Below are 24,312 nucleotides of genomic sequence, written 5' to 3'. Positions count from 1 at the left end.
TTACTCCCCATCCAAGCCAACCTCAAAGATAGCACGTTTAGCTGCTGCGGCATCATCTGTTCTTTCTTGCTCCCCATGAGGATCGTCTCATGGAACGTGCACGGACTAGGTGGGCCCCAATTTCAGCGTCAGAGGGGCCGACTATGTCAGGAGCTTCAACATTGCCTTGTGGGAGGAGAGATTGATCTCCTTATGCTACAAGAGCATCATCTTTGTGAGAGCCGCATTAGACGTGGTCAGCTCTTGCGTGGACGATATGATACTTTTTGGTCAGCTGCTTTTGGACCTGGAGGCATCTAGGGTGGGGTATGTATGACTACTGCGGATTCTTTGCAACAGGCCATTGTGGGCAGAGGGATTATTGTGCCAGGCACGACTCAGTGGATCGGGACTCAATGTATCATTATGCACGTTCAGGGTTGCCTTGTGGGCTTCCTGAATATATATGCGCCCAATGTGGCGAGCGCACGAGCAAAGTTTTGGTCACAGATTGTTGAGTCTCTTCAGCAGGCATAGCAGTGGTGCATAGGGGGTGACTTCCACATGTTGGAGGACCCTTCTGACAGGATTGGTGGTAGCCATGCTACTGTGCATGGAGTTGAGATGGCAGCTTGGGAGAGGTTTTGTATGACTCTGAGGGTTTCGGATGTGTGGCAGCACTCTAGCTTTGTGAGGCCCCCAGACAGCCTGGGCTTCTCTCGTTCGGACCGCAGAGAGGGAGGAGTGAATCTATTGCGGATAGATCGCTTCTACACTAGTGACCATTTCTGTGACTTGGGTGAGACAGTTGGCATTCTGGCAAGGACTTCCTTCTCGGACCATGCACCAGTGATCCTCACTGTGGCAGATAGACAGAGGAGGGGGAGCACGATGCTTCGCATCCCTAAGAGGGTCTTGCTGGACTCTGCACTCAGAGAGCAAGTAGAGGATCTCTGGACAGAGAGCTTGGACATGCAGGATTCTCCTGCTGACAGAGTGGTCTCGGGACTAGCTCAGCTTAGTCGCTTCTTTCTCCAAGAGTCTCTGGCTTGCCTAGCTACAGCGAGAGAGGAGTAGCAGCATCCAGACAGTCCTTGGTTGGAGGAGCAGTTACAGCAGGCTCGCCAGGAGCTAGTTAGCACAGAGGAGCGGCGCCATGAGTTTGCTTTTCATCGACAGGCATCTCAGTGGATGCAGGTGGGTGACAAAGTGACTGGTGCTTTCTTGGAGGCAGTAGGACCTCGGCATACGCATGCCAAGGTCAGTCAGCTGAGGAGGCCCGACGGGTCCGTTGCTCCTGAGCCAAAGGACATGCGTGCAGTTGCTACTGATTTTTACCGTGAGTTACTATCTGCAGAGCCTCAGTCAGAGCGTCAGGATGCATGCAATACAGACACTTGGGGATAATATGCGACTAGTTTATATACGGTACGAGATCAGCCACCTATATCATTACCTTCGGGGGCCCGTCCTCAGTGTTGTACGCTCTTTACTGAGAGCATGATACATTCAGTCAGTGATAGATTGCATATGAGCAGGGCATCTGATCATGAGGGGTTGGTTGCTGAGCATTTGCGGCATGCTCAAGGTACATTAGCACGTTTGTTGGCAAATATGTTTAACAGAGCTCTAGTGGAGGGCTTTCTTGAGAGTTGGAGTTCTAACATCATTGTGCCGATATTCAAGTCGGGTGACTCTACTCTACCTGGTACCTATCGCACAATCATGATATGCCATACATTGGCTAAGCTTTATGCTCCGGTGCTTGAACACGAGCTCGGTAGCTGGGCAGAGAAAGAGGGTGTAAGAGCACGTGGGCAGGCTGGTTTCAGAAGAGGCTTTGCTACCCTTGATCACATATTTACTCTTCGAGCCGTCATCGAGGAGGGCCGAACACGTGGGCAGCGCATCTTTTGTTGCTTTGTTGACTTCCGGAAAGCTTTTGACACAGTGCCTAGAGCAAGATTGATGCGCAGATTGTACGATCTCGGGGTCCAAGGTGAGATCACATGGGCTATCCTTGCACTATATGAGACTGTGATAGGTAGAGTACGCATACATGAGGGGCTATCAGAGATTATTGCATCTAACATTGGAGTGAAACAGGGCTGTCCACTTTCTCCCACTCTTTTTGGCATGTATATTGACGAGGTTTCAGATTATATTGACAGAGATGGAGACAGAGGCGCATTGTTATCAGGGACTTGGATACCCTTGTTGTTGTATGCAGATGATCTCATGCTCATTTCCGAATTAGCAGAAGGATTACAGAGCTAGCTGGATACATTGGAGAGATATGCACATGATAGAGACTTGTTTGTGAACCTCAGCAAGACCAAGGTGATGAGTTTTAATACCACGGCACAATGGGTGAGGGCATCAGCACCAACGTTTCTCTTCGGCGAGGAAGAGTTGCAGCCGGCTGAGAATTACACTTACTTGGGGGTTGTTTTCACTGGACCCTCCTTCTCCATGAGAGAGGCAGAAACCTCTAGACTTACACGAGGATATGCAGCTCTAGCACGCTTGGAGCAGATGTGTTCACTAGTACAGTTCCAAGAGCCCCGTACTAAGTTGTGGTTGTTTGATACGCTGGTGACATCTACCCTATTGTATGGAGGTCAGATTTGGGGACCGAGTCTTGACCACCGCAAGCGGTCTAGACAAACCTCTGACGGGTGGAGAGGGATGGAGAAACCTCTTGTCACTATGATCTCCAAGCTGATTCAATGCAAGGCAGAAATGCCCTATGAGATTGTTAGGGCAGAACTGGCAGCTATTCCGATGGTGGTTGAGGCACTTACCAGGTCAGTTATGTATGTACATGGATTGTGGGATCTGCCATCTCATCGATATGCTAGATTGGCCCTTGAATCATCCCGCCAACTAGCTTTGGGAGGTGACTCCAAATGCTGGTATGCACAGATGTCAGCATGGTTTCATGATGGACAGGCTGCCACCTTTTCAATACTCCCTTGATGCACCATCGCTCGTACTGACTCGCCCGGAGATCAGCGGGATAGTCAGATAGGATCTCACACAACTCCACACACAGAGGACATGGTTGAGCCCCCCTCAAGAACTGGGAAAGAAGATGGTTTTTTATAGAGAGTAGTTTCTTCACACTTCCGAGGATGGATATGTCTTGCGGCCGCGATACATGGATTCACACCTCTCACATGGACTCCACTCAATGATAGGTTAGCTCCGCACCTCCTCCCATCAGCTACATATGGAGACAGGGGTATACTTCGACTCTTGCAGAGGAGCGGATATGTGAGCTTTGTGACGTAGCGCCAGAGACAGAGGAGCACTATATCTGCCGATGTCCAGTGTATTATGAGATCAGGGGACGCTTCCACTATCTTTTCAGAGATAACTTCGGGCCTTTGTCTAGGGTGATGGATTACATTGATCAGAGGTGCCTCAGGCTCTTCCTGCTCGAACTACAGCGACACAGAGAGGACCTATTACAGAGGGTGAGGTGTTCTAGGCGGGGCCCATCCAGAGGCCAGTTACAGACTACTTCCCGAGCGGCCGCCCCCGAGCAGTAGACTACACGACAGCCCGATCCGCACCACGTGGGATTCTGCTTGAGAGAGCCACAGAGATCAGCAGATCCCGACGCCCACGACCTCCCCGCAGGTCACGCCACCGCTCCATATACCACCAGCGTATTCGGGCTATCATTGAGAGATACAGAGCGACTCCTACGAGGTTCTTCAGAGAGCAGGAGATTGACATCATGCTACAGAGACCCATGAGAGAGTTCATGGGATGACAGAGGACAGAACCAGGCCCAAGAGGACACCCCTACAACAACTGCTTGGAGCTCAGCAGGCTGCTCCTATGCCAGCCCCTCACCCCCCCTCCTTTTCAGATGTTCAGCCTTTACTTTAGTACTTTATTTTTGTATTAGACACTTGGACACACTTAATGAGGATGTGATGTATTGGTCTCATAGGTTTTTTAGGTCTTTTGTAGACGTTAATAAACATTTCTCTCTCTCTCTCTCTCTCTCTCTCTCTCTCTCTCTCTCTCTCTCTCTCTCTCTCTCTCTCTCTCTCTCTCTCAAAATACTCTTCTTCTTCTCTCCGGATGTCGAAATCGAATGGCGGGGTGTGCATCGAAAGCAAAATCCAAAGCCAAAACTCCAGAAAAGTGTCTGAATCCGATGCCGAAAACCAAATGCTGCCATGCTTTCAAGCTTCAGATGCTCCCGAGTTTGAGAAAGAATTTCTAGCCCTGCCCTACAGATCCTCACCCTAGCACTACCTGCTGGACTTATTAAGCGCTACAGACTTGGGTAATTCATTTTTTCTTGAGGTTTGGGTTAATTGCAATGCTGCCCTTGAATTTTCTTGAGATGCTTTTGGGGAAATTCACCTTGGTACTCCAGCGCTACCTTTAAGCTGCTCCTGCCCGATTTCTTGAGCTTCATCTGTGAGATTCTCTCTTGCTATTCTCCCCCAAGATCTGCAGACCTTTGCTTTCCAAGCTTCACAAAATTACGGTCGTTACGTACATGAGGGGAGGGAAGGGTATCACGAAGCTGCCGCTGTCGTGCTTTGATACGAGTTGAAGGGTGTGCGGCAGTGTGCTGGTGCATGCGTGCATGCAGGAAGGGGGAGATGAAGAGAGGAGTGCAATTGGGGGGGCAGTTAAAACACCACACCAGCAATGTGTATGTTTGCCTTTATTAGTATTTGTATGAAGTGTACAAGAGTTAATTGTTAGGGTGTTAGTCATACGGACGGCCACAAGCCTTTGCCCAAACAAAAAAGGCAATTTTTTGCACGCCTTCTTAGTACTACTAGTGAATCCCCCAAGCTTGAGTTGTATGCTAGTGATAGCGGCTTATCAGTGAACCTTGGCAAGACCAAGGTTATGGTGTTCAACACCACACCACAGTGGGTCAGGCAATCTGCACCTACCTTTGCATATGGTCAGGAGACGGTGGAGTATACAGCAAAGGCGAGGGCTACAGCATTAAAAATGCAAATGTTGACTGAAGATAGTGCAAGGCATGGAAGGTGAAAGGCCATCTGAGTGGGCTGCCTGCCACTTGAGGAAGATCGCTCTTCATGGGAGACTCACAAAAGTGATGATGCAAGACAGGAGGCTGAGAACAGCCATGAATGGCCTAGAGATGCGTCCCACACTTTGCCTCTGAATGGTACTCACCCCTGTCTCTTAATAAGAGTAATTGCAACCAGTTGCTTTAAAAATCTAATACCAAAATCAACTCAAAGGATGATGATGTCTCATAAGCAACATTCTATGAGACAACAGCTGAAAGTTTGTCTAAAAAAAAAGCTGTTAGATGCCTCCTGTCGATTAGCTGCACCATGAAGCTATGTGTTCCAGCCTCCAGCAAAAGTTATGCATTTGAAATGTAGTAATTTAACATAACTCAAGACTTCAGATATACCTGGGATTCTGCACCTTCCAGCCTCCAGCAAAAGTTATACAATTGAAATGCGGTAATTTTATATAACTTAACCGAATCGAAAGAATTGACTGCAATGGTAGTTCAAAAATTAATTTTCCAAAGTCACTTGCTAGAAGGCGTGAAGCATCAAGGTGTGGAAAATAACTCTGCATAGGACACATAATGGCCTTGCATGGGAAGACTAATACCAACAACTTCAAGCTTCTGCACAATGTGTCAAGAAATACTACTGACCAACACACTCAGATCCCTAAAGAGGAAGCATGTGTCAATTTCAAGCTATCCCTCACTAAATCATGGAAGATTAGCTGAGGTTAAACTGCCTCCTGGATTCTTCAAAGAGGTACTACCCATGGCAAAGGTGTGTTGAAGAAGCAGTAGCCTAGGGAGGATGCTGCCTTGCAGCCATGGCGTGGAGGATGCAGAGAACGAGAGAGAGAAAGAGAGAGAGAGAGACTTGATACAATATTGCAAAAGAAGAACTCATGCTATTCTTAATTAATTGTGTGTAAAAACGAACCTTACAATATGTATCGCAACTCAAAAAGTTAACTAAAGATTTATCTGCTTATTTGCATGTTGTAAGCGGTGTTCCCACGGGCTTGGAAACCTAACAATCCCCTCCACAAGCCCGAACTAGACAGGTCACTCTCATGATACCTCCAGTTTTTGGTGTACTCGTGAACCATGAGTTTTAGGTTCTCTCACAACCAAGGGTTTTGGTGTATCCATAACCTGGTGCTATGATAGTAAAAACCCCCCCTCGAACAAATGGGTGTAGGTCAAAAATTAGCTACCAATGAGTGGAGTTTTTGGTTCACTGCCAAACCTTGGGTTTAAGGTGTACCCAGTAACCTCATGAGAAGCGGTAACAAAATAGGACTTGAGAACAAAAAACTAATAATTTGGGAGGTCTTACCACTCATGTGTGGCAGTGTCTATAGCCCGTACAATTTATTTTGACTAAAAAACATGAAAAGAGTTGATCTAAAAAGCTTCATTGTCAACAGAATATATTGCATGTTCGATGTCTCCTTCAATCATATGAATTTGATTTTTACCCTTTTGAAAGCATCTGTTTGACGGATGATTTGTTTTACCACAGTGAACACAAGGATTCTTCTTGAAACAGTCTTTTGTCTGATGATTGTTGTGCCCACAAATGGCACAAGATCTGGTACCAATGGATGGCCGAGATGAAGCTAAGGTAGAAGCACAATTAGTGACTGCATAGGCACTGGAAGTATCAGAAGAACTGATGGAGGATACTGCATTGGAGACGGTATATGCACCGGAAAAAATAGTAGAATTGGTACTAGGTACCCTTCGTTCTTCTTCCTGCGATGAATTGATGATACCATCCAAAGAGGGTAGCGGATCTTTCTCCTTTAAAACAGTAACAATCTAATGAAATTTGTCAGGCAAACTTTTTAACAAAACAGCTATGAGATCTTCTTCAGGTACTGGGGCTTCGACATAAACAAGTTGAGTTTTAATACTCTTCAGCCGGTTAACTAAAGATGTAATATTTTCATCAGCACGCATAGTAAGAGAGTACAACTCCATCTTTAGACTCATCATTGAATACTTAGCTTTAGCACCAAAAACCTTCTCTAGTTGTATACAGGCAGCGTTGGCAAATTGCATGTTATCCAAATAATGAATAAAATCATCTTCGAGAGATGTCAGAATAATACCTAATGCTTACCCGTCCTTGCGTTGTTGCTCGGCAGATAATGCTCTAGTGACTACAGTCGATGTGCCAGCTTCGTCAGCTTGATGACGCTCCACAAATTCTTGCGCAGCAGATATCCCTTTACTTTAATTTGCCAAGTGTGGAAGTCGGATCCATTGAATTTATCCACCTTTGATGCCATATTCCATATGCCAATGATAGCTTGGTCCTTCTGCTGTGCTTGCAAAAGCAAGTAATGACCATCGACCTTGATTAATAGAATTTCGACTTACTTCAGCACCGCTTTGAAGAGTCGGCAACAATTGAATTTAATTCAATAGTCAATTTGCAACATCCGAATCATTGAGAGGCAATTTTGATGTCGCCACACCCTTGCTGATATGCTGCAAATCTGAAAGTTTCATAATTTGTTGATCTTGGAGTTGCTAATCGATTATGAGCATCGACGAGCACCGAAAGTGGAAATAGGGTGTGACTATCCACTTGCTTAGAAGGTTAATTTAGGTTGGCCACTATTTCTAAATAGTGTGAACACAAAAGAAATGACGAACACTGTAGCAGACGACAGCGCCGGAGATGGTTTCACTCGCAGCGGGCTCAAGAGGCCGAATTGGCAGGAGCTACAGAGTCGAAAGTTGTCCTTCAGCCCAGAGCGACCAAGTTGATGGTGGGTTTGTGTTGTTTTATGCAGGTCGACAGACGCTCGCTTCCCTTCACAAGTGGCCTATCCCACACGACGTTACGAGCACGGCCCTCAAGGCTCTAATACCAAGTGTTGAAGAAGCAATAGCCTAGAGAGGATGCTGCCCAAGGTTGCATCCGTACAACGTACGGATAGGTCCGTACATTATAGCCATACAGTACAGATCCGTACGTATGGATAGGGATCCGTATGGATGCTTTTTTTCAAAGAAAAAAAATCGTGCATTGTGAGGTTTGCAGAACTTATTAGAGTCAGGACTTCATACTTCAGTCTTGGATTATCATTATGTACTTTTTTTTTATGCTCTTAGTTTTATGAGACCATGACATGAGACATTTGATATTGTTTGGCTGTAGACATTGATCATCTTTGTGTTTTCAATGTTCGGTTAGAGTCGTGGACTGTAGTCTTTATTTGAAGTCTTGGTGAATGCATACGTAAAGGTATGAAGTACTCTCAGTTTTAGGATTTTTGAAAAAAAACAACAAATTTTTATGTACCTAAAAACTCAATCCATTCTGTACTACGTACCGAATTTGTACCGAACACTACGTACCTAGCTACCTTGATGCTGCCTTGCAACCATGGCGTGGAGGATGCAGAGAACGAGAGAGAGAGAGAGAGAGAGAGAGAGAGAGAGAGAGAGAGAGAGAGAGAAATGAAATGAAATGAAATGTAATATTAACGTCTTCAAATGGCCAAAATGACCTACGAGACCAAAAGGTTACATGTGGTGAATCTAATACCACGTCTAGGTACAAAAAGTACAAAGAACGGAAAAGAAAATAGTGGGTAGGGGTGGGGTGAAAGCTGATACAAAGGGAATAGGAAATACAAAGGGTGAGCTGATACAATGGGGCTCTCTGACAGTCGAGGCATCATATACATATACATCAGTATCTGGGACAGCTCCTATGTCGTGTCAGTATGGTATGGATCCTCTGTCGCAAATTGCAATATGCGTCGATATCAAGAGGGCCCCCTCATCCGTGGGCGACGGGACCGCCCCAACTTCAAGCAGTATGCCTCTGGTGCCTCTGGTGTTGTTATGTTGTGGGGGCTGCTCAAACTCCTCTGTTTGTGACTGAAAGAAATCTGTAATCTTCCGCTGTCGCTGGATCTCTAGAGGTCCTCTCTATGTTTGCGAATCTCCAGTAAGTATAATCCGAGGCATCTCTGGTCCTGGTATCTCATGACTCTAGAAAGTAGCCCAAAACCCTCTCTGAATAGATAGTGAAAGCGGCCTCATATCTCATAGTATACTGGGCAGTGACATATGTAATGTAGCTCTGTCTCTGGCTCTATTTGGCACACCTGACAAATCCCGGACTCAGCGGGTACTCCTCTAAATATGCATGTCTCGATCTCTAGATGATGTGAGGATGTGCGTATCTGACCAATAGCACAACATATCCCATGGGATAGATGAGTATCCATGTATCCTCGTCTGATCACAAAACCATCCTCCGTGAGTTGGAGAAGATGCTCTCTATAGAAATTCATCTTCGTACCTAGCTCATGTGTAGGTTGTATCCATGTCCTCTTCGTATCCAACTAAATCAAGTCCTGTCTGATGAGCCTCGTAATATATGCCCTAGTGAGGGAGATGGAGGGTGCATCTAGAGAGTACTGAAATGGGGGTAGCCGGTCCATACTATAGCCATGTAACTGAAACCAAGATGCCATCTCTGCATACCAACATGATCTATCTCCCTACAATGCCAGCTGTCGCGAAGACTCTAGTGCTAATCGAGCATATCTATCTCTAGGGAGAGCCCAAGTGCTATGCATAAATGAAACTGATCGAGTGAGTGCCTCCACTACCGATGGGGGAGCAGCAAGCTCCGCCCTAACAATGTCATGTGGTACTGAAGCCTTGGCCCTAATCATCCGAGAAATCATAGACACCAAGGGCTTCTCCATACATCTCTATCCATCAATACTGCCAGCTCTGCTATGATGATCAACTGAGGGGTCCCATATCTCCACCCCGTACAGCATAGCCGAAGTGACCAAAGTGTCAAAGAGCCGAAGCTTTGTTCAAGGTTCGTGGAACTGAACTTGCGAACATATCCTCTCAAGTCTCCCCAATGCTGCATAGGCTCTGGTCAATCACGTATCTGCTGCACACCTCAGGGAAAATACTTGGCCACTGAAAACCGCCCCAAGATAAGTGTATGTATCTGCATACTCCACAGTCTCTTGACCATATGTAAAAGTGGGGGCGGACCTCCTTACCCACTGCACCGAGGTGTTAAACACCATTACCTTGGTCTTACCAAGGTTCACAAACAATCGATTGTCCCGTGCAAATACATGCAATGCATCCAAATGACGTTGCATCCCCTCTGGAGAATCAGAGATCGGCACAATATCATCAACATATAATGGCAGCGGAATCTAAAACCAGCCTGTGGGGCGGTAGGCGTTGGCTTTCACCCGAAATTCTTTACTTTAAACACACACAGAGATAACGTGCAAAGGAACCCTGCGACGGGAATTAACAATTAAGCACACACACGGCTCGAAAGCTAGACTGCTTCGAGTAGACGCCAACAACCTGTAGGCCCCAAAATTGGCACCCCTTTCGGTATTTTTACTTTGAGAGGGTAAATTACAAAGTAGAGTCCTAGGAATCCTTTAGCTGTATCCCGCTAGATACCACCTCTTTTGGCCAAATTTCGATAGCATAACAGCCCCAAAACTCGCGCAAAACCAATTCTCGTGTTGGACCTCTCTTCCACTCGCATAAGCCCTCCGATTCCTGCCCAAAAACAGTCAATTCAGCACGCTGTACTTACTGGTTTTTGCCCTGTTTTCAGCCCTAAACAGTCTCCGAATTGTCCTCTGTCAGTGGGACACTGTTCCCAATGATTCAGGCGTCCGTATGGCTGAAAAACAGTTAATTTACAGTGCATACGCAGCGCTGAAAACGCACCTGTATGGTGAGGTTACGATCCTCACGGGTGCCTGCTTTGGAGTAGCAGTTAGCTACCCCTGTTCCTGTTCAAGGAGGCTCTTGCCTCAGCACAAAAGCATGAACCCACACAGCTGTACATCAGTCAAATGAAGAGCCCTCTTGTGGGGCATCACAACTGCACGTAGGGGAGAGAGAGCGGTGTGTAGTGTGCAGGGCATCACTCCTAGCACCACACTGTACATAGAGAGAAAAGGAAGCACTCCATAGCTCTTAACCTGTGGGACAGGTTCTCAATAAAGCATCCTCCCAGCATAAATCAAGCGCCCCCCTCTTCTCCGCTTGACCTGTAATGCATCTGTGAACGAATAGATGCAAAAGGGGAAGGTTTCTATGGCTGCCAAAACCTGAGTATCGCTGAAAACGCAGCAAAACAGCCCTGTAAACACGCATTTGATGCCTTCCAATGCTGAAAATGAGCTCCTTGGTCCTAGGTAAAGTTATGGGAAGATCAAAAATGGAGAGAAATGGCTGAAAATCAGAGTTATCAGCCTCCAAAACTGCTCCAAAGAGTCAGTTACGAGTTCTGTTCTCCCAAACTTGGTAAATTGGCCAAAAACTGCCACTTGGCACTCATACATGCAATTTCCCCGCATTGGACTTCCTGCTTAAAAATCTCTCAACTGGTGCATCAGTTGATTTTGTAGCAAAGTAATAAAATGTTCCCCTTGTTATTCTGAAGCTAATGACACGAATAGATTTCATGGCCCAAAATGACAGTTTTCTAAATTTTAGGGGATGCTTTCGTTGGACTCCCATTGGCCATCTGATCATCAATCCCCACTGGGACTGCATCCAAAAATGCAATGTAGCCCAGTTGTCAGATACTTTCCTTTGGTGACCTCACCTTGACATTGTATCTTTATTGAGTTCACTTCCTAGTATCCACCAACTTGCTAAGTGCGGCAGGGGTACCTACATGATCTTGAACTGAGCCTAAACATCCTTTTACTTTACGAGTTCCAGTGCAGACCCACTTCCCGTCTGCGGATGAAACTACTGTTCACATTGGCCATACAATGTCTGACCATTTGCAACTTCAAAATGCAACTTCAAAAAGAGGGTCTCAAAAATTAAACAAAAATCATTGGAAAGAAACCAACAACTAAGGTTAGCAATTGCCATGTCCTCGTGACAGAATCCATGTCTCTGCAAGCTGAGCACCTCTATCACTCTCTGTATGTACATAATCTGAAAACTCATTTACATATATCCCAAAGAGAGTTGGAGATAGGGGACAACCCTGCTTCACCCCAATGGTGGAGTGAACCATGTCGGACATGCCCTAAGTAGTGCATACATGTCCTACCATTGTCTTGTATAAAGCTAAGATCCCCCAGATCAGCTCTGTGGGCACCCCCATGTCTTGTAATCTGCATATGAGTCTCGCTCGTGATACTGTATCAAAGGCTTTGTGGAAATCAACAAAGCTACAATATATCCTGCTGCCATGGTGTCTACCCTCCTCAATAATGGCTCTGAGTGTCAAAATTTGGTCAAGAGTGGAGAAACCTCTCCTGAACCCTGCCTATCTTGCTGCCCATATGCCCTCTCTCTCTCTGCCCATCCACTCAACTCATGCTCAAAAATTGATGCATATAGCCTAGCCAGAGTGTGACCAACCATGACGGTTCGGTAATTCCCGGGAAGCATAGGATCTCCCAACTTGAAGATAGACACAATAGTGGACATACTCCAAGTCTCAGGGAAACCCTCATACATGGCTCTATTAAACATCATAGCAAGAGGCTCTGCAAGCATATCTCTAGCATGGATAAAGTGCTTTGCTACCAGACCATCATGATCATGTGCTCTTCCTGTCTTCATCTTGTCAATGGCTTTCCTTACCCTCTCAGCAGTAAAGAAAGTACATGTTTCTGGACATGCCTCTGGAGGGTCAGGCAAAGGTGGCTGCCCTGATGCTGTATAGAGAGATGTAGCATATTCCCCCCATGTCTCTATGGAAGTGATGGCTGGCGGTGGAGATTGCTCATTGAAAAGCCTCCATACCTCACTAGAGTCCTGACTCATAAACAGCTGATATAGATCACGCTCTAATTGAGATAGGTAAGCCCTCTTCTTTTGTCACACTAGGCGACAGAAGATAATCCGTGATTGTCTATGTGTAGTCGTACCCATGAGCACCTCTCTCTGTAATCTGATCCTCGTCTCTCTACACTCCTCATCATACCAATTGTTCTGAGGCATGCTCCTAGATCGTCTACGTGTAGGTTGGTTGTGGGGATATGCCTCTGATGCTACATGATGCTGCATCATGTAGCGTCTCTGTCAAAATCTGGGTGAGCTCATCTAGTGGTCGTCCAGGCTCCTGAGTGCATAGCTGCCTGTATATCTCATCAGTGTACACGTGATCCGTCTCCCTCGTGGAGGTATACCTGTGGAGGCCTCTCCCAATGGACCTGGGTTGAACTGGAACAATAGAGTGAAAGACGAGATAGCATGATTGACTGCTACCCCAACCGGCCTAGTTCCCACCACGAAATCCTGAAAGGAAGGAATGAATCCTAGCGGAGCCATAACATAATCCACTGTACTAGCGCCATGCCGATGTGGAAAGCATGTAAAACCACCAACTGTGCAAGGAATCTCTGTAGGCCATTCAAAATTTCCAATCCATGTGCAGTCCCCATACTCGATACATTATTGCAAAAGAAGAACTCACGCTATTCTTAATCAACTGTGTGTAAAAACAAACCTGACAATATATATGGCAATACTTCCCATGCAAACTCAAAAAGTTAACTAAAGATTTATCTGCTTATCTGCATGCTGTAAGCGGTGTTCCCACGGGCTTGGAAACCTAACAAGGTGTTTACAAATAAAAAGCAGATAAAACACGTCATAATTAATTCCAAAAGCTACATGTGCTGCCAATAGAGGAGGCAAACCTTGACTTCATACTCCAATGCACACTCCAGCAGATCCAGCTGTAACTCCTCCACTCTTGAAGCATTACCTTGACTAAGCTGGAAGTCCTGACAGTGCAACCAGTCCATCAAATTTGCTCCGCACTTGACTAAAAAGAGCTTCCACTAATTCAAGCCTACACTATTCCCTAAACGATGTAGAGTATTCAAACTGAATACTTAAGTGTATCAATCACAGAACGAAGACCATGAAAGGCCAATGACTGGAAATATGGAGCCTTTCGTTTCTAACCTTTTGATGATTGACCTCCTGATTTAACACAGGAGTTTGCAGGTCAACTGCAGCTTCGTCATCTGCATGCAAAATTTGACAAGTTTAGTAGCAACCTGACATTGGTCATGCTTTTCAAGTGGATTACCTCCAGAGCAAGGCCAGGTCAATACAACAATGAAAGACATTCCAAAATCCATGCATGGACAGCATTGAAGGAAGATTCAAACATTTGTACATGGAAATAGCAGCATTAATGCAAGCCAAACTTACCGTAAAGTATGGATGATCCAGCAGAAGAAACAGAATGTGAACAGCTGATACTAGCATACTTGTTACAGGTGCAATGATCTTCACTACCAGTCGTACTCTCCAATACTGCTTCTTGGAGTGTACCACTGCTTTTTCTTTCGAACTTGTGCCCTTGTAAAGAGCTTGCTGTGCTGGAGCAGTTGTCGAAGCCAAGCCTCGGAACCAAAGAATGCCCTTGAGAGCAACAAGGGCATGATCCAGACGTTTGAGAACAATCTACATCGCCTTTTAGGTCAATGTAATTGTTTGTCAGCTGCAAAACTCCTGTAGATCCAGGAGCATTCGTGTAAAAAATATGTTCCACGTCAAAATTTTGACTATTGGTGATCCCTTGGGTAAGAAGATAGTCTGTGTTCTGCCGGTGTTGAAAAGCCTTAGGTTGCATCTCCTCAACTCAATGTCAGACCTCTGGGTGGTTCTTGGCCAGTTTTTGTGCAATAGCTATAATAGATAACAACCTGCCAGAGCAGCCATCCAACCCTGGAACCCTTCTTGTAACTTCTCCAAAGAAACACCAAAAGGGTACAGCTCTAATGAGTTTTGCAACATTCTCGTGAAGCATGCTTTTGATGCTAGCTTTTATACTGTAACATAATTGATTGGTGACTTTGTTCTCACATAGCTCTCTAATATAAGAGCAGCAACATGCCTCTCTTAACTTTAAAGACGGTACCAGTTGCAAGTCTCCCTGTTTCCCTGAGAAAAACGCAGAGGGTGTTATACAAACTGTCCAAATCTGTCAGTTCTTGTATGTATGAGCATGTATTTACATGCATATCCTTGAAATTACCAAAAAGTTATGCATAAGGTATCCACTATGATCACCAATAACAAGCGACACTTATGGAGGGCAGATCTCAATGAGAATATAAGCCCTTCATGTAGTGAGTTAAGTGGATCCTTGGATAGTTTTCCTTGAATCAAAGGTGGTCTTCAGATTCCCAACCCACAAAAAACAAGCACTGCCAAAATAGATCTCATCAATCTCATCTACCATTACAAGGCTCCACAAGCTTATGGTTTGCCAAGTGGCTTTGATTGCAGCACTCCCCAACAATCACACTCACATCTAGAAATCATTAATCATTAATCATCCATCATCAATCTCATCTACCATTACAAGGCTCCACAAGCTTATGGTTCGCCAATTGGCTTTGATTGCAGCATTTCCCAACAATCACACTCACATCTATCAATCACCAATCACCAATCATCAATCATCAATCACCAATCATCAATCATCAATCATCAATCTCATCTACCATTACAAGGCTCCATAAGCTTATGCTCCACCGATTTGCTTTGATTGCAGCATTCCCCAACAATCATACTCACATCTAGAAATCGGTGGCAACAGAAAATGTGGTCATTGCGTACTCACGTCAGGCTTGTTGTTCTGGTAGCTACGTTGCCATTGCTACAGACATGAGTGGTTTGAGTCGCGTGCTAAAATAAAAGCTTTCGTGCAAATATGGTGTGGATATGTCGGTATCTGTGTGTGTCTGCAGCATGTACATTTAACCTCTAGGAAGGGCACATAGACGAGAAGCGGATAAGAAATATCGAGCTGAGGGCTTACCAGGAGTGAGAAGATGAGCTTTCGTTCAAAAGCTTGCAGAAAACCTTCGTTCGGAGAAGATCGTGGAGTGTCTCGTGACGCTTCACAATTTGCGCGCGAGCTTTAATCTGTTTCAAACGTAATTTTATGGAAACCATCACATTTTTTTGTGGAGATAAAAAACAATCGAAATTTTTGGTTCCGTTTCCTTTTTCTGACCAACAATCTTAATGCGAATTAAGACAATCGAATTAATGCTACTTTGTATAATACGGGTATTATTCGTGATAAATGCAGGGAAAAAAATGTAACATATTGTCCAAATCCTTGTGGAGACTCAATAAAATTAGAGACAATTCAAGTGCAGACAAGAAGATCTGAATACAACTTAACTACTTTGCCTTTGATCATTCATGACATTTACAATTCAAGGTGTAAGTTTCAAGCTTGGCAAGAAAATCCCAATGACCTTGTGACTAGAATGCTGACTAGATGCCTACTTGACACCTCTCCTCAAAAAGGAACCAAGGCAATTGAGCTCCGTTAGAGAGCATTGTGTTGACCAGAGGTGAGATTTCTGAGTAAACTAGGCAAAGGAAGGTTTGGGAGCTAAATTCTCTTTTTGTGTAGTATCACTATTGCACAAGTCTTGAGATTTTTGTTGATTGGAAACACATCAACATTTCTTTATATTCTGGTGAAACTTCCTTCCAATTGACTTCCAAGTGTGCTTGTTATTAGAGTCGAAGAACCAAATGAACCCTTCCACAAAGCCTCTCGGTGCGAGCCAAAAGGTGGCTATTTCCCTATAACCTTAAAAGCATGGAGGTGCTATCCTTGTTTAACACTCATTGATGAGTTATCCACATCAATTGCCACCTTTTGATACCACCCAAACCAATTCATATTTTATTCTTCTTATTTTCCAAACTATCTTTGCTACATAATCCTCTTGGCATGGCTCATGCCCATGCCTAGATGCATTGTGTTTGTCACAAGTCCCACCCTTTGAGGTTGTGACTATATTGTATTTGAGCATGTGGCTATCCTCCTCTAATACAACATTGGCATCAACAAAAAATGGCCTCTGTTTCCTAATACTCTTCTCTCGTGGTATTTTTCTATTCACTTCAAGAGTCATTTCATGCATTGGTGAGTGTGTGAGGTCTACTATTTTTGTTTTGGCAAATGACGGTTGATTCATGAATAAGTCCACTAGGTGTTCGTTGTGTGGACCCGTGGAGCTCCCAACACACTTTGAAACACAAATAAAGCCATGTTTGCACCAATGGCCTCATACAAGCTTATGTGCTCCTTATAACCAACAAAGGCACACATACACATTTGGATTTTGACAGCTTTGTAGTGAAAAAAAGATCCCTAATGCATTTTGTGACACAAATCTTTTTCCCAAATAAGGAACTCATTCATCCCATCAGGCTAGCTAGTGAAGCAACGCTGTTGTCCATGGCCATGCTTGCTTTCCAAAATCTCCTAAGCTCTCCATTGTGAATCTTTACCGTATTTTTGATATGCGCACATCTCCATTTGCAGCCTAAAATCTTTTGTTCCCCTTGAAATGCTAGTCAATGTATTTGTTTGCATGTAAAACCTTCATGTGCTCCTAGCGAAAAGCACACAATTTTTCTTTTCTAGAATGCAGTTCATTGCTCCCAACAAAAAAATATGTGCATAACAACCTAGTTGGCATTTGTTCACCTACTAAGGGGATAAAATCTACTCTAGAAAATTAGCGATAATTTTTTACCGCACTTAGGCCCAAAGACTATAATTCTTCTACCCACGAGGTCACAACATGCCCAACAAAAAGGTTGTATTCCTAAGCTTTTGTGTGGAGATTTATAATGTCATCATGGTTTCTAACCATGGTGTAAACCTTGTTGATTGTCATGTCTTGCTGGTTTAAGGCCTATTACACAGCTAGGTATATCCATTTTGATGTATTTATGCCTTTTTCTCATAAATCAATGCACAAAATGAATCATTAGAACTTCTAAATGCAAGATATTCACATAAATGCTATATATGTATGCTTTAACATGTTTTTTCTTTGTGCTAATCTCAAAATCAATAAAAGGAGTTATACATGCCATAATTCCTTAGTATATGCATATTGAAACTTACACATATTGAAATGTTTTTTGAATCATTAAAAGCTCTTTAAAAATATTCCAAAAGCAAATGTGATAGCACCATTGATTGCAAGTTGCCCATGGCTGAGATTTTATTTTTTTTAGCACAAATCAGCTTTTTAGCTTTTCACGAGAAAGACGAGCGCTTCGAGAGCATCAAGGTGACCTACTGGTCCCCCCCCCCAAAAAAAAAACCAACGGAGCCATCAAAATCTCCATCGCAGCAAAGCTACAAAAGATACACTTTTGTCCTCTTTTATGCTAATTTTCTCTTTTAATCCTGGCATACACTCTCTCGATCACGTAGCTCTTGCTCTCTTATCTTTCATATACTTATACTATTGTAATTCATGCTCCATGAGATGAATAAATATGCAAAGTCAAATACTAAATCATCTTGATTGAGGGGGATGGTTGGTACCTAGTATGGTGTCGTGTTTTGTTGTGATTATTCAATCAATCGTTTTGGTGAATATATTTTGATTTGATCAATTGAAGTTGTGTTGAAAGTATTGGAAAGATTTCAAGTAGCCAACAACTACGAGCAAGGCCCAGTGGGAAATTGTTACCATATACATGTGGTAGTGATGTGTGTGAACACACTTAGGATTGTCGGGGAATTTTTTCCCTCACTAGGAGGTTTCCCCCCCCGTGCATTGTATATACGCCTATCACTCTAGGGCTATCTTATCTTTCCATTGCACACTAAGTAATACACTCTCTATTGTGTGCCTTGAGCTTCCTGGATCTTCTCCAAGTTGTGTGTGTTTTCCTGCAACCCTAATTCCAACAATTGGTATCAGAGCAGATTGCATCCTCCCAGGCTTAGTCGCCAACACTAGTTGCAGCACACGCAAGCTCACTTTCTTCGATTTTTGTGAGCTTTTTCGAGCGTTCGCAAGTCGACAAGTATTATGGGTGAGCTTGTAGAGCTTGATTTGCTGAGATTTTTGATTTGAGCTCATTTCGGCCTCCGTTTCCACTACATGCAGTACTATGCAGGCTATTTTGTCATTTTGTGCAAAATTTCTATCAGTGCCGTTTTTTGCATCACAGGTCCGTACAATCTTATACGGTTTGTGCTATATAGCATGTGTTGTTCCCAATCTGTTTCTCCTCTTTTTGAGCAATTTCCACATCACGTGCAACATTCGCCATGGTTGACAACAACACATATGTGTTCAAGATGTCTGTTGTTGAGGATAGGTTGGATGGGACAATGACCCTATGTGGCCTTACATGATGCAACATAACCTTGTGTCAAAGGGCATTCAGAACATTGTGCAAGGCATTGATGTACATCATGGTTCAGAGGATGTAGGCGATGTTGAGGATGTTGCAGGTTTTGGTGGCAGGGTTGCTGCTGCCAGAGCTGTTTTGCCCACGGCTGAGCTAGCTCATTGGGATGTAAAAGATGTGCAGGCTCATGCATTGATTGCATTGTCTATGAAGCATACTATTACTCCTCACATTCGTTCAGCAAAATCTGCAAAATAGGCTTGGGATATTCTAGTTGGTCTTTATGTAAGTCGCAATAAAGCAAAAATTGCATTGTTGTGTAAAGAGCTGGAGTCAAAGATTATGCATGAGGAAGATGGCATGGACACTTTCCTTGCATGTGTCAAGGATATCAATGAGCAACTTATTTCTACAGGTGAAGTCATTTCAGACAGTTCCCTTGTGCAGATTGTTCTTGATGCCTTGCCAGATTCTTACCAAACTTTTGCTAGTACTTGGAGACTTATGACCCAAGGAAATCCTGAATTTGTCAAGTTTGATGCATTATGCACAATGTTGTTGCAAGAGTCACTTTCCAAAAAAAAAAGGACTAGACAGTGTGCAGTTGAGCAGGCCTTTATTGTTGCTCAAAGAAAAGGTGGTAGCAACAATGTAGCCACTTCTCATGGTTCTTTTGTGAGTGGTAGATTGCATGTTCTTAATGCTTCTGTTGGCAGCAATTCGTTTGAAAATTCTGGTGATAAGGGCAAAAAGAAGATGTGTTGCCATTATTGTGAAGCTAATGATCATTTGATCAAGCAGTGTCCTAAGTTGAAGACCAAAGAGGCTAAGAAGAAAGAGGTTGGTTACACTACAAATGCTGGTTCCACCACAAATGCATCTATTGTTGAGTCTTCTGTGAAAGGAGACTATGATGCTGATGTTGATGCAGAATGGGCTTTTAGTGTAGAGTGCACTTATGATCCTAATGTCCATGATGCGTGTTTATCAGTTGCTACAGATGCTCAAGTGTGGTACTTTGATAGTGGTGCTACAAAGCACATTACCTCTCATCGTGACTTGTTTACCTCTCTCAAGGATGTCCCTCATTGGAATTCAGTCACTTGTGCCAACAATGCCTCGTATCCAATCAAGGGAGTTGGAAAGATTGTGCTTACTGCTGCAAATGTTCTTTCACGCTTGTTGATGTGTTGTGTGTACCTGGGATCAAGAAGAACGTTTTGTATGTATTTGCACTTGCTAGACATGGTCTTGTAGTCAAATTTGTGGATGACAGATGTACAATACATGATCTCAGTTTTAGTGATAAAATTGTTGTATCTGGCATTTTATGTCGAGGGTTGTGTAAGCTCGCTTTATATGACAAGTGTGGGCAAAATTTTGCAAATACAGTTGTGGATTCTAAGGCTATTTCAAATGCAAAACTTTGGCATGCACGTTTTGGACATTTGAATTTTACCAATTTGTTGTGTTTTCAAAAATTTGATATGGTTGCTTCTTTGCCACCTATTGAAGCACCTATCAAATATGTTTGTGAAGGCTATATTTTGGGTAAGATGCAGCGTTCAAAATTTCCGAAGGATGGTTTAGTTAGGGCCACATGTAGGTTGCAACTTGTGCATAGTCATGTTTGTGGGCTCATGCAAACTCCGTCCTTAGGCAATTACCTTTACTTTGTGACTTTCATTGATGATTACTCCAGGCATGCATGGGTATATCTACTTAAAGCAAAGTTATCTACTTAAAGCAAAGTTCGAAGTATTTATGTGCTTCAAACAATTTTGTGCTATGGCTGAAAATATCTCAAAATGTACTATGGGCACCCTCCGTTCTGATCAAGGGGGGGAGTATATGTCTCATGAGTTTAATGCATTTCTGGCTAGTCATGGGATAAAACACCAATGTACAATGCCTTATATGCTTCAACAAAATGGTGTTGCTAAGAGGAAAAATAGGTCACTTACGAAAATGGCACGATGTATGGTCAAGGGTCAAGCTTTGCCGCATTCATTTTGGCTTGAGGCCATCATGTGTGCCACTTATGTACTAAACACGTGTCTACGAAAGCTTTGCAGTCTATGACTCCATATGAAGCATGGCATGATAGAAAGCCTTCTATTGAGCACATGCGTGTTTTTGGTTGTTTGGCATATGCTTTGGTGCCACAAACGCAGCGTTTCCAATACTTTTCGTGACAATAAATTGGATGCACCTTTGTCTAGTCGTACTTGTTTAGGTTCTTGCCATGCATCTTGTGCGTCAAATTGTTATGCTTTGGCTGTGTCTAGCTTATATGATTTTGAGGAACCTCTGTCTTTTGACGAAGCACAAAATTCAAAAAATTGGATGGCTACTATGCAATCGGAATATGATGCCCTTATAGAAAATGACACATGGACTTTATATGATTTGCCTCCTAGCCAAAAGGCCATTGGTACAAAGTGGTCTTACAATTTGAAACACAAGCCGGATGGTGACATTGATCGCTATAAGGCTCGACTTGTTGCAAAAGGTTATGCACAACAAGAAGGCATATATTATGAAGAGACTTTTGTTCCCACTTGTCGTATGACTACTATGCGTTTTCTATGTGCATTGGTAGCTCATTTTGGTTGGGATGTACATCAGTCAGACATTGTTACTACTTTCTTGAATGGTGAGGAAGTTTATGTAACAAGCCTCACGGTTTTGTCAAGAAAGGACAAGAGGATAAAGTGTGCAATGTAAGAAAGCTTTGTATGGGTTGAAGAAATCTCCTTGTGCTTGGTATGAGAAGGCTGACACTCATTTGGTGAAACGAGGCTTTCGTAAACAGTCCAACAAAATCACATTGTATGTAAAGTGTGAGGGTGATATACTTCTCATTGTGGTTCTTTATGTAGATGATTTGTTGATCACTGGACCAAATGAGAGACATATTGCTAAATTCAAGCCTGATTTAAATGCTACTTTCAAGATGAAAGATTTGGGGTTGTTTACTTGGGTATACAATTTAAGCAGTATGATGGTGGTATTGCCTTGTGTCAAAAAAGTTACATAGAGAAATTGCTATGTAAGTTTGGACTTGAGGATTGCAAACCTATTGCCACTCCCATGGAAACAGGTTTGAAATTGAGTCTTCATGATGTTGGTGATCTTGCCAATGTCACTCTTTACCAAATTTTTGGCTGCCTCATTTATGTATGCAACATGAGACCGGATATTCAGTTTGTAGTCTCACAGTTTATCAGATTCATGCATAGCCCAGGGTCTAAGCATTGGCAAGCTGTCAAGAGGATTTTTTGCTGCTTGAGTGGTACTTTACATCTTGGCTTGTTTTATCCCAAGGGGGGATCATTGCCGCCAGATTTACATGCTCGGATTGGGCTAGTTGTTTTGACACACAAGTGTCCAAGCGATTTTTATTTCATGCTTGGAAGCTCATGCATATCATGGTTGAGCAAGTTAGCAACCTACTGTGGCCACTTCCAATTGTGAGGCTGAGTATAAGGCAGTCTTCACAGCTACGGTTGAGTGTATATGGCTCAGACGCCTTATGGCTGATTTGGGTGTTGGACAAGACACTGCTAACACTATCTACATTAATAGTCAAAGCGCATTGGCGGTTGCAAGGAACCTAGTTTTTCATGCTCGCACAAAGCACATTGAGGTGCATTACAACTATGTCAGGGAGAGGCTCTTAGCAGTAGAGGTCAGCTTGGCGTATGTGCCAACACACGATAACCTTGCAGATATTTTCACAAAAACATTGTCTCGTGAGAAGTTCGAAGCTTTCCGCAAAGCTTTGGACTTACTCCCCTTTGTGGACTGATCATGTCCTCAGGGCATGGCACTTCCCTATACTCTATGTGTCGGCTCTTGTTCATCACATCACGGGGAAATGGTTACCATATACATGTGGTAGCAATGTGTGTGAATACACTTAGGACCGCTAGGGCATTTTTTCCCTCACTAGGAGTTTTTTCCCCCGTGCATTGTATATACGCCCATCACTATAGGGCTATCTTATTTTTCCATTGCACGCTAAGTAATACACTCTCTGTTGTGTGCCTCGAGCTTCCTTTGTCTTATCCAAGCCGTGTGTGTTTTCTTGCAACCCTAAGTCCAATAGAAATCAATACGGGGGCTTGTCTATAAGTATAGGCAGGGATGGCTATGTGGAGTGTGTGGTTTTCAAGCCCCCTTTGGCCTTTCACTCGTATCAGAGCTGTAATGGAAATGGCGCATGAGCTTGAGAGTATCGGAATTAGGAAAACTAGAGAAAGCATGTTTGTGAGATTACTTTGTGAGCATAGAGGGTGAACTTAATTGATGGTAGCAACATAAACATAGTACTTAGTTAACTTGGCATAAACAATAATTTTGCAAGAGAGATACTTTAGAGAACATGACAACAGTTGAGCTGGATTTATGTGGAGCCGGTAGGCATTTGTATTATAGATTCTCCCATCAAGAGAGACTTGATACAATAAAATCTTTGTGTTCCTTGTGACCTAGGTGATGCAATGAAGATGGAAATCTTCATGCATCATGAGCATAACATAAAATTTACAAAAAGCATTAACTATCCCAAGTCTCAGTCCCAAGGCCTCACACACCTTCAAAGGTGGAGAGAGATAGCGGGAATGAGGGTAGGGAAGAGGAAGAAGAAACATTCCATAGGAGAAAGAAGTAGTTCCTCACTTATCATCACTCTTCTTGCTAGCATGCATAATAGCATAGTAATGAAGATGGAGAAGATGGCAAGCTTAAGCATTGAATCGTGGCTCTTGGTTGGATTTGCATTCCTTAGCCAAGAGTGTTGGTGTAGGCTCTCAATTTCCCTACTAGCTTGGAGAAGGAGATGGAGCTCTCACACTTTGCACTTCCCACAATGAGTGTGTGTGTGTGTGAGTATGTGTGGGAGAATATACCCCCCAAGCTAGCCCCCTTCTTGCTTTGGTCGACCCCCCCCCTTGTAGCTCATGCTTGAAGCTTATTGGACCCCTACAAGCCTGGCCAATCACATGCAGAAAGCATAACAAGCAATAAGGTTAGCCTCGGGACAAGTGTCCCCCTTTCCCCTTTGAGAGAGAGGACTTGAT

At 43.6% G+C, this 24,312-nt stretch overlaps 2 protein-coding genes across 5 annotated transcripts in view; both read right to left on the bottom strand.

Moving 5' to 3' along the window:
* The window catches only part of LOC147418200 (uncharacterized), a 47,927-nt gene extending 33,105 nt beyond the window's left edge, over positions 1-14,822 (bottom strand). For 2 of the 4 annotated variants that reach the window (XR_015187254.1, XM_086506661.1), the window contains exons 1-3: positions 14,240-14,751; positions 13,988-14,049; positions 13,717-13,803 (exon numbers count right to left, since the gene is read on the bottom strand). Coding sequence is in view for 3 of the 4 variants with exons in the window: in XM_086506661.1 (XP_086362787.1) it covers positions 13,717-13,803; positions 13,988-14,049; positions 14,240-14,663 (573 nt within the window). In the remaining variant the exon portion in view is untranslated. Of the gene's footprint in view, positions 1-13,716; positions 13,804-13,987; positions 14,050-14,239 lie in introns of all 4 variants that reach the window. The other 2 variants (XM_086506660.1, XM_086506659.1) reach the window with 2 other exon arrangements.
* A 14-nt stretch (positions 14,823-14,836) lies between these two features.
* Positions 14,837-15,998, bottom strand: LOC147418199 (uncharacterized). The gene is made up of 2 exons (XM_086506662.1): positions 15,858-15,998; positions 14,837-14,974 (listed from the first exon to the last, which is right to left on the bottom strand). The coding sequence occupies exons 1-2, from the start codon at positions 15,992-15,994 to the stop codon at positions 14,905-14,907; spliced, it is 207 nt and encodes a 68-aa protein (XP_086362788.1). The 5' UTR covers positions 15,995-15,998; the 3' UTR covers positions 14,837-14,904.
* Between the last annotated feature and the right edge of the window lie 8,314 nt (positions 15,999-24,312).

Source organism: Adiantum capillus-veneris, chromosome 30 (genome assembly GCF_014529385.1).
Source record: "Adiantum capillus-veneris isolate H3 chromosome 30, ASM1452938v2, whole genome shotgun sequence".
Lineage (NCBI taxonomy): Eukaryota > Viridiplantae > Streptophyta > Polypodiopsida > Polypodiales > Pteridaceae > Adiantum > Adiantum capillus-veneris.
The sequence above is the reverse complement of the archived record's forward strand: the minus strand, read 5'-3'. Positions and strand labels throughout refer to the sequence as shown.

Excerpts from the sequence above, each read along its gene's own strand:
- LOC147418199 (XM_086506662.1), bottom strand. The coding sequence starts at position 15,994 with ATGGTTTCCATAAAATTACGTTTGAAACAGATTAAAGCTCGCGCGCAA. Across the intron at positions 14,975-15,857 it reads AGCTCATCTTCTCACTCCTG|GGAAACAGGGAGACTTGCAA; the intron begins GTAAGCCCTCAG and ends CGTTTTTCTCAG.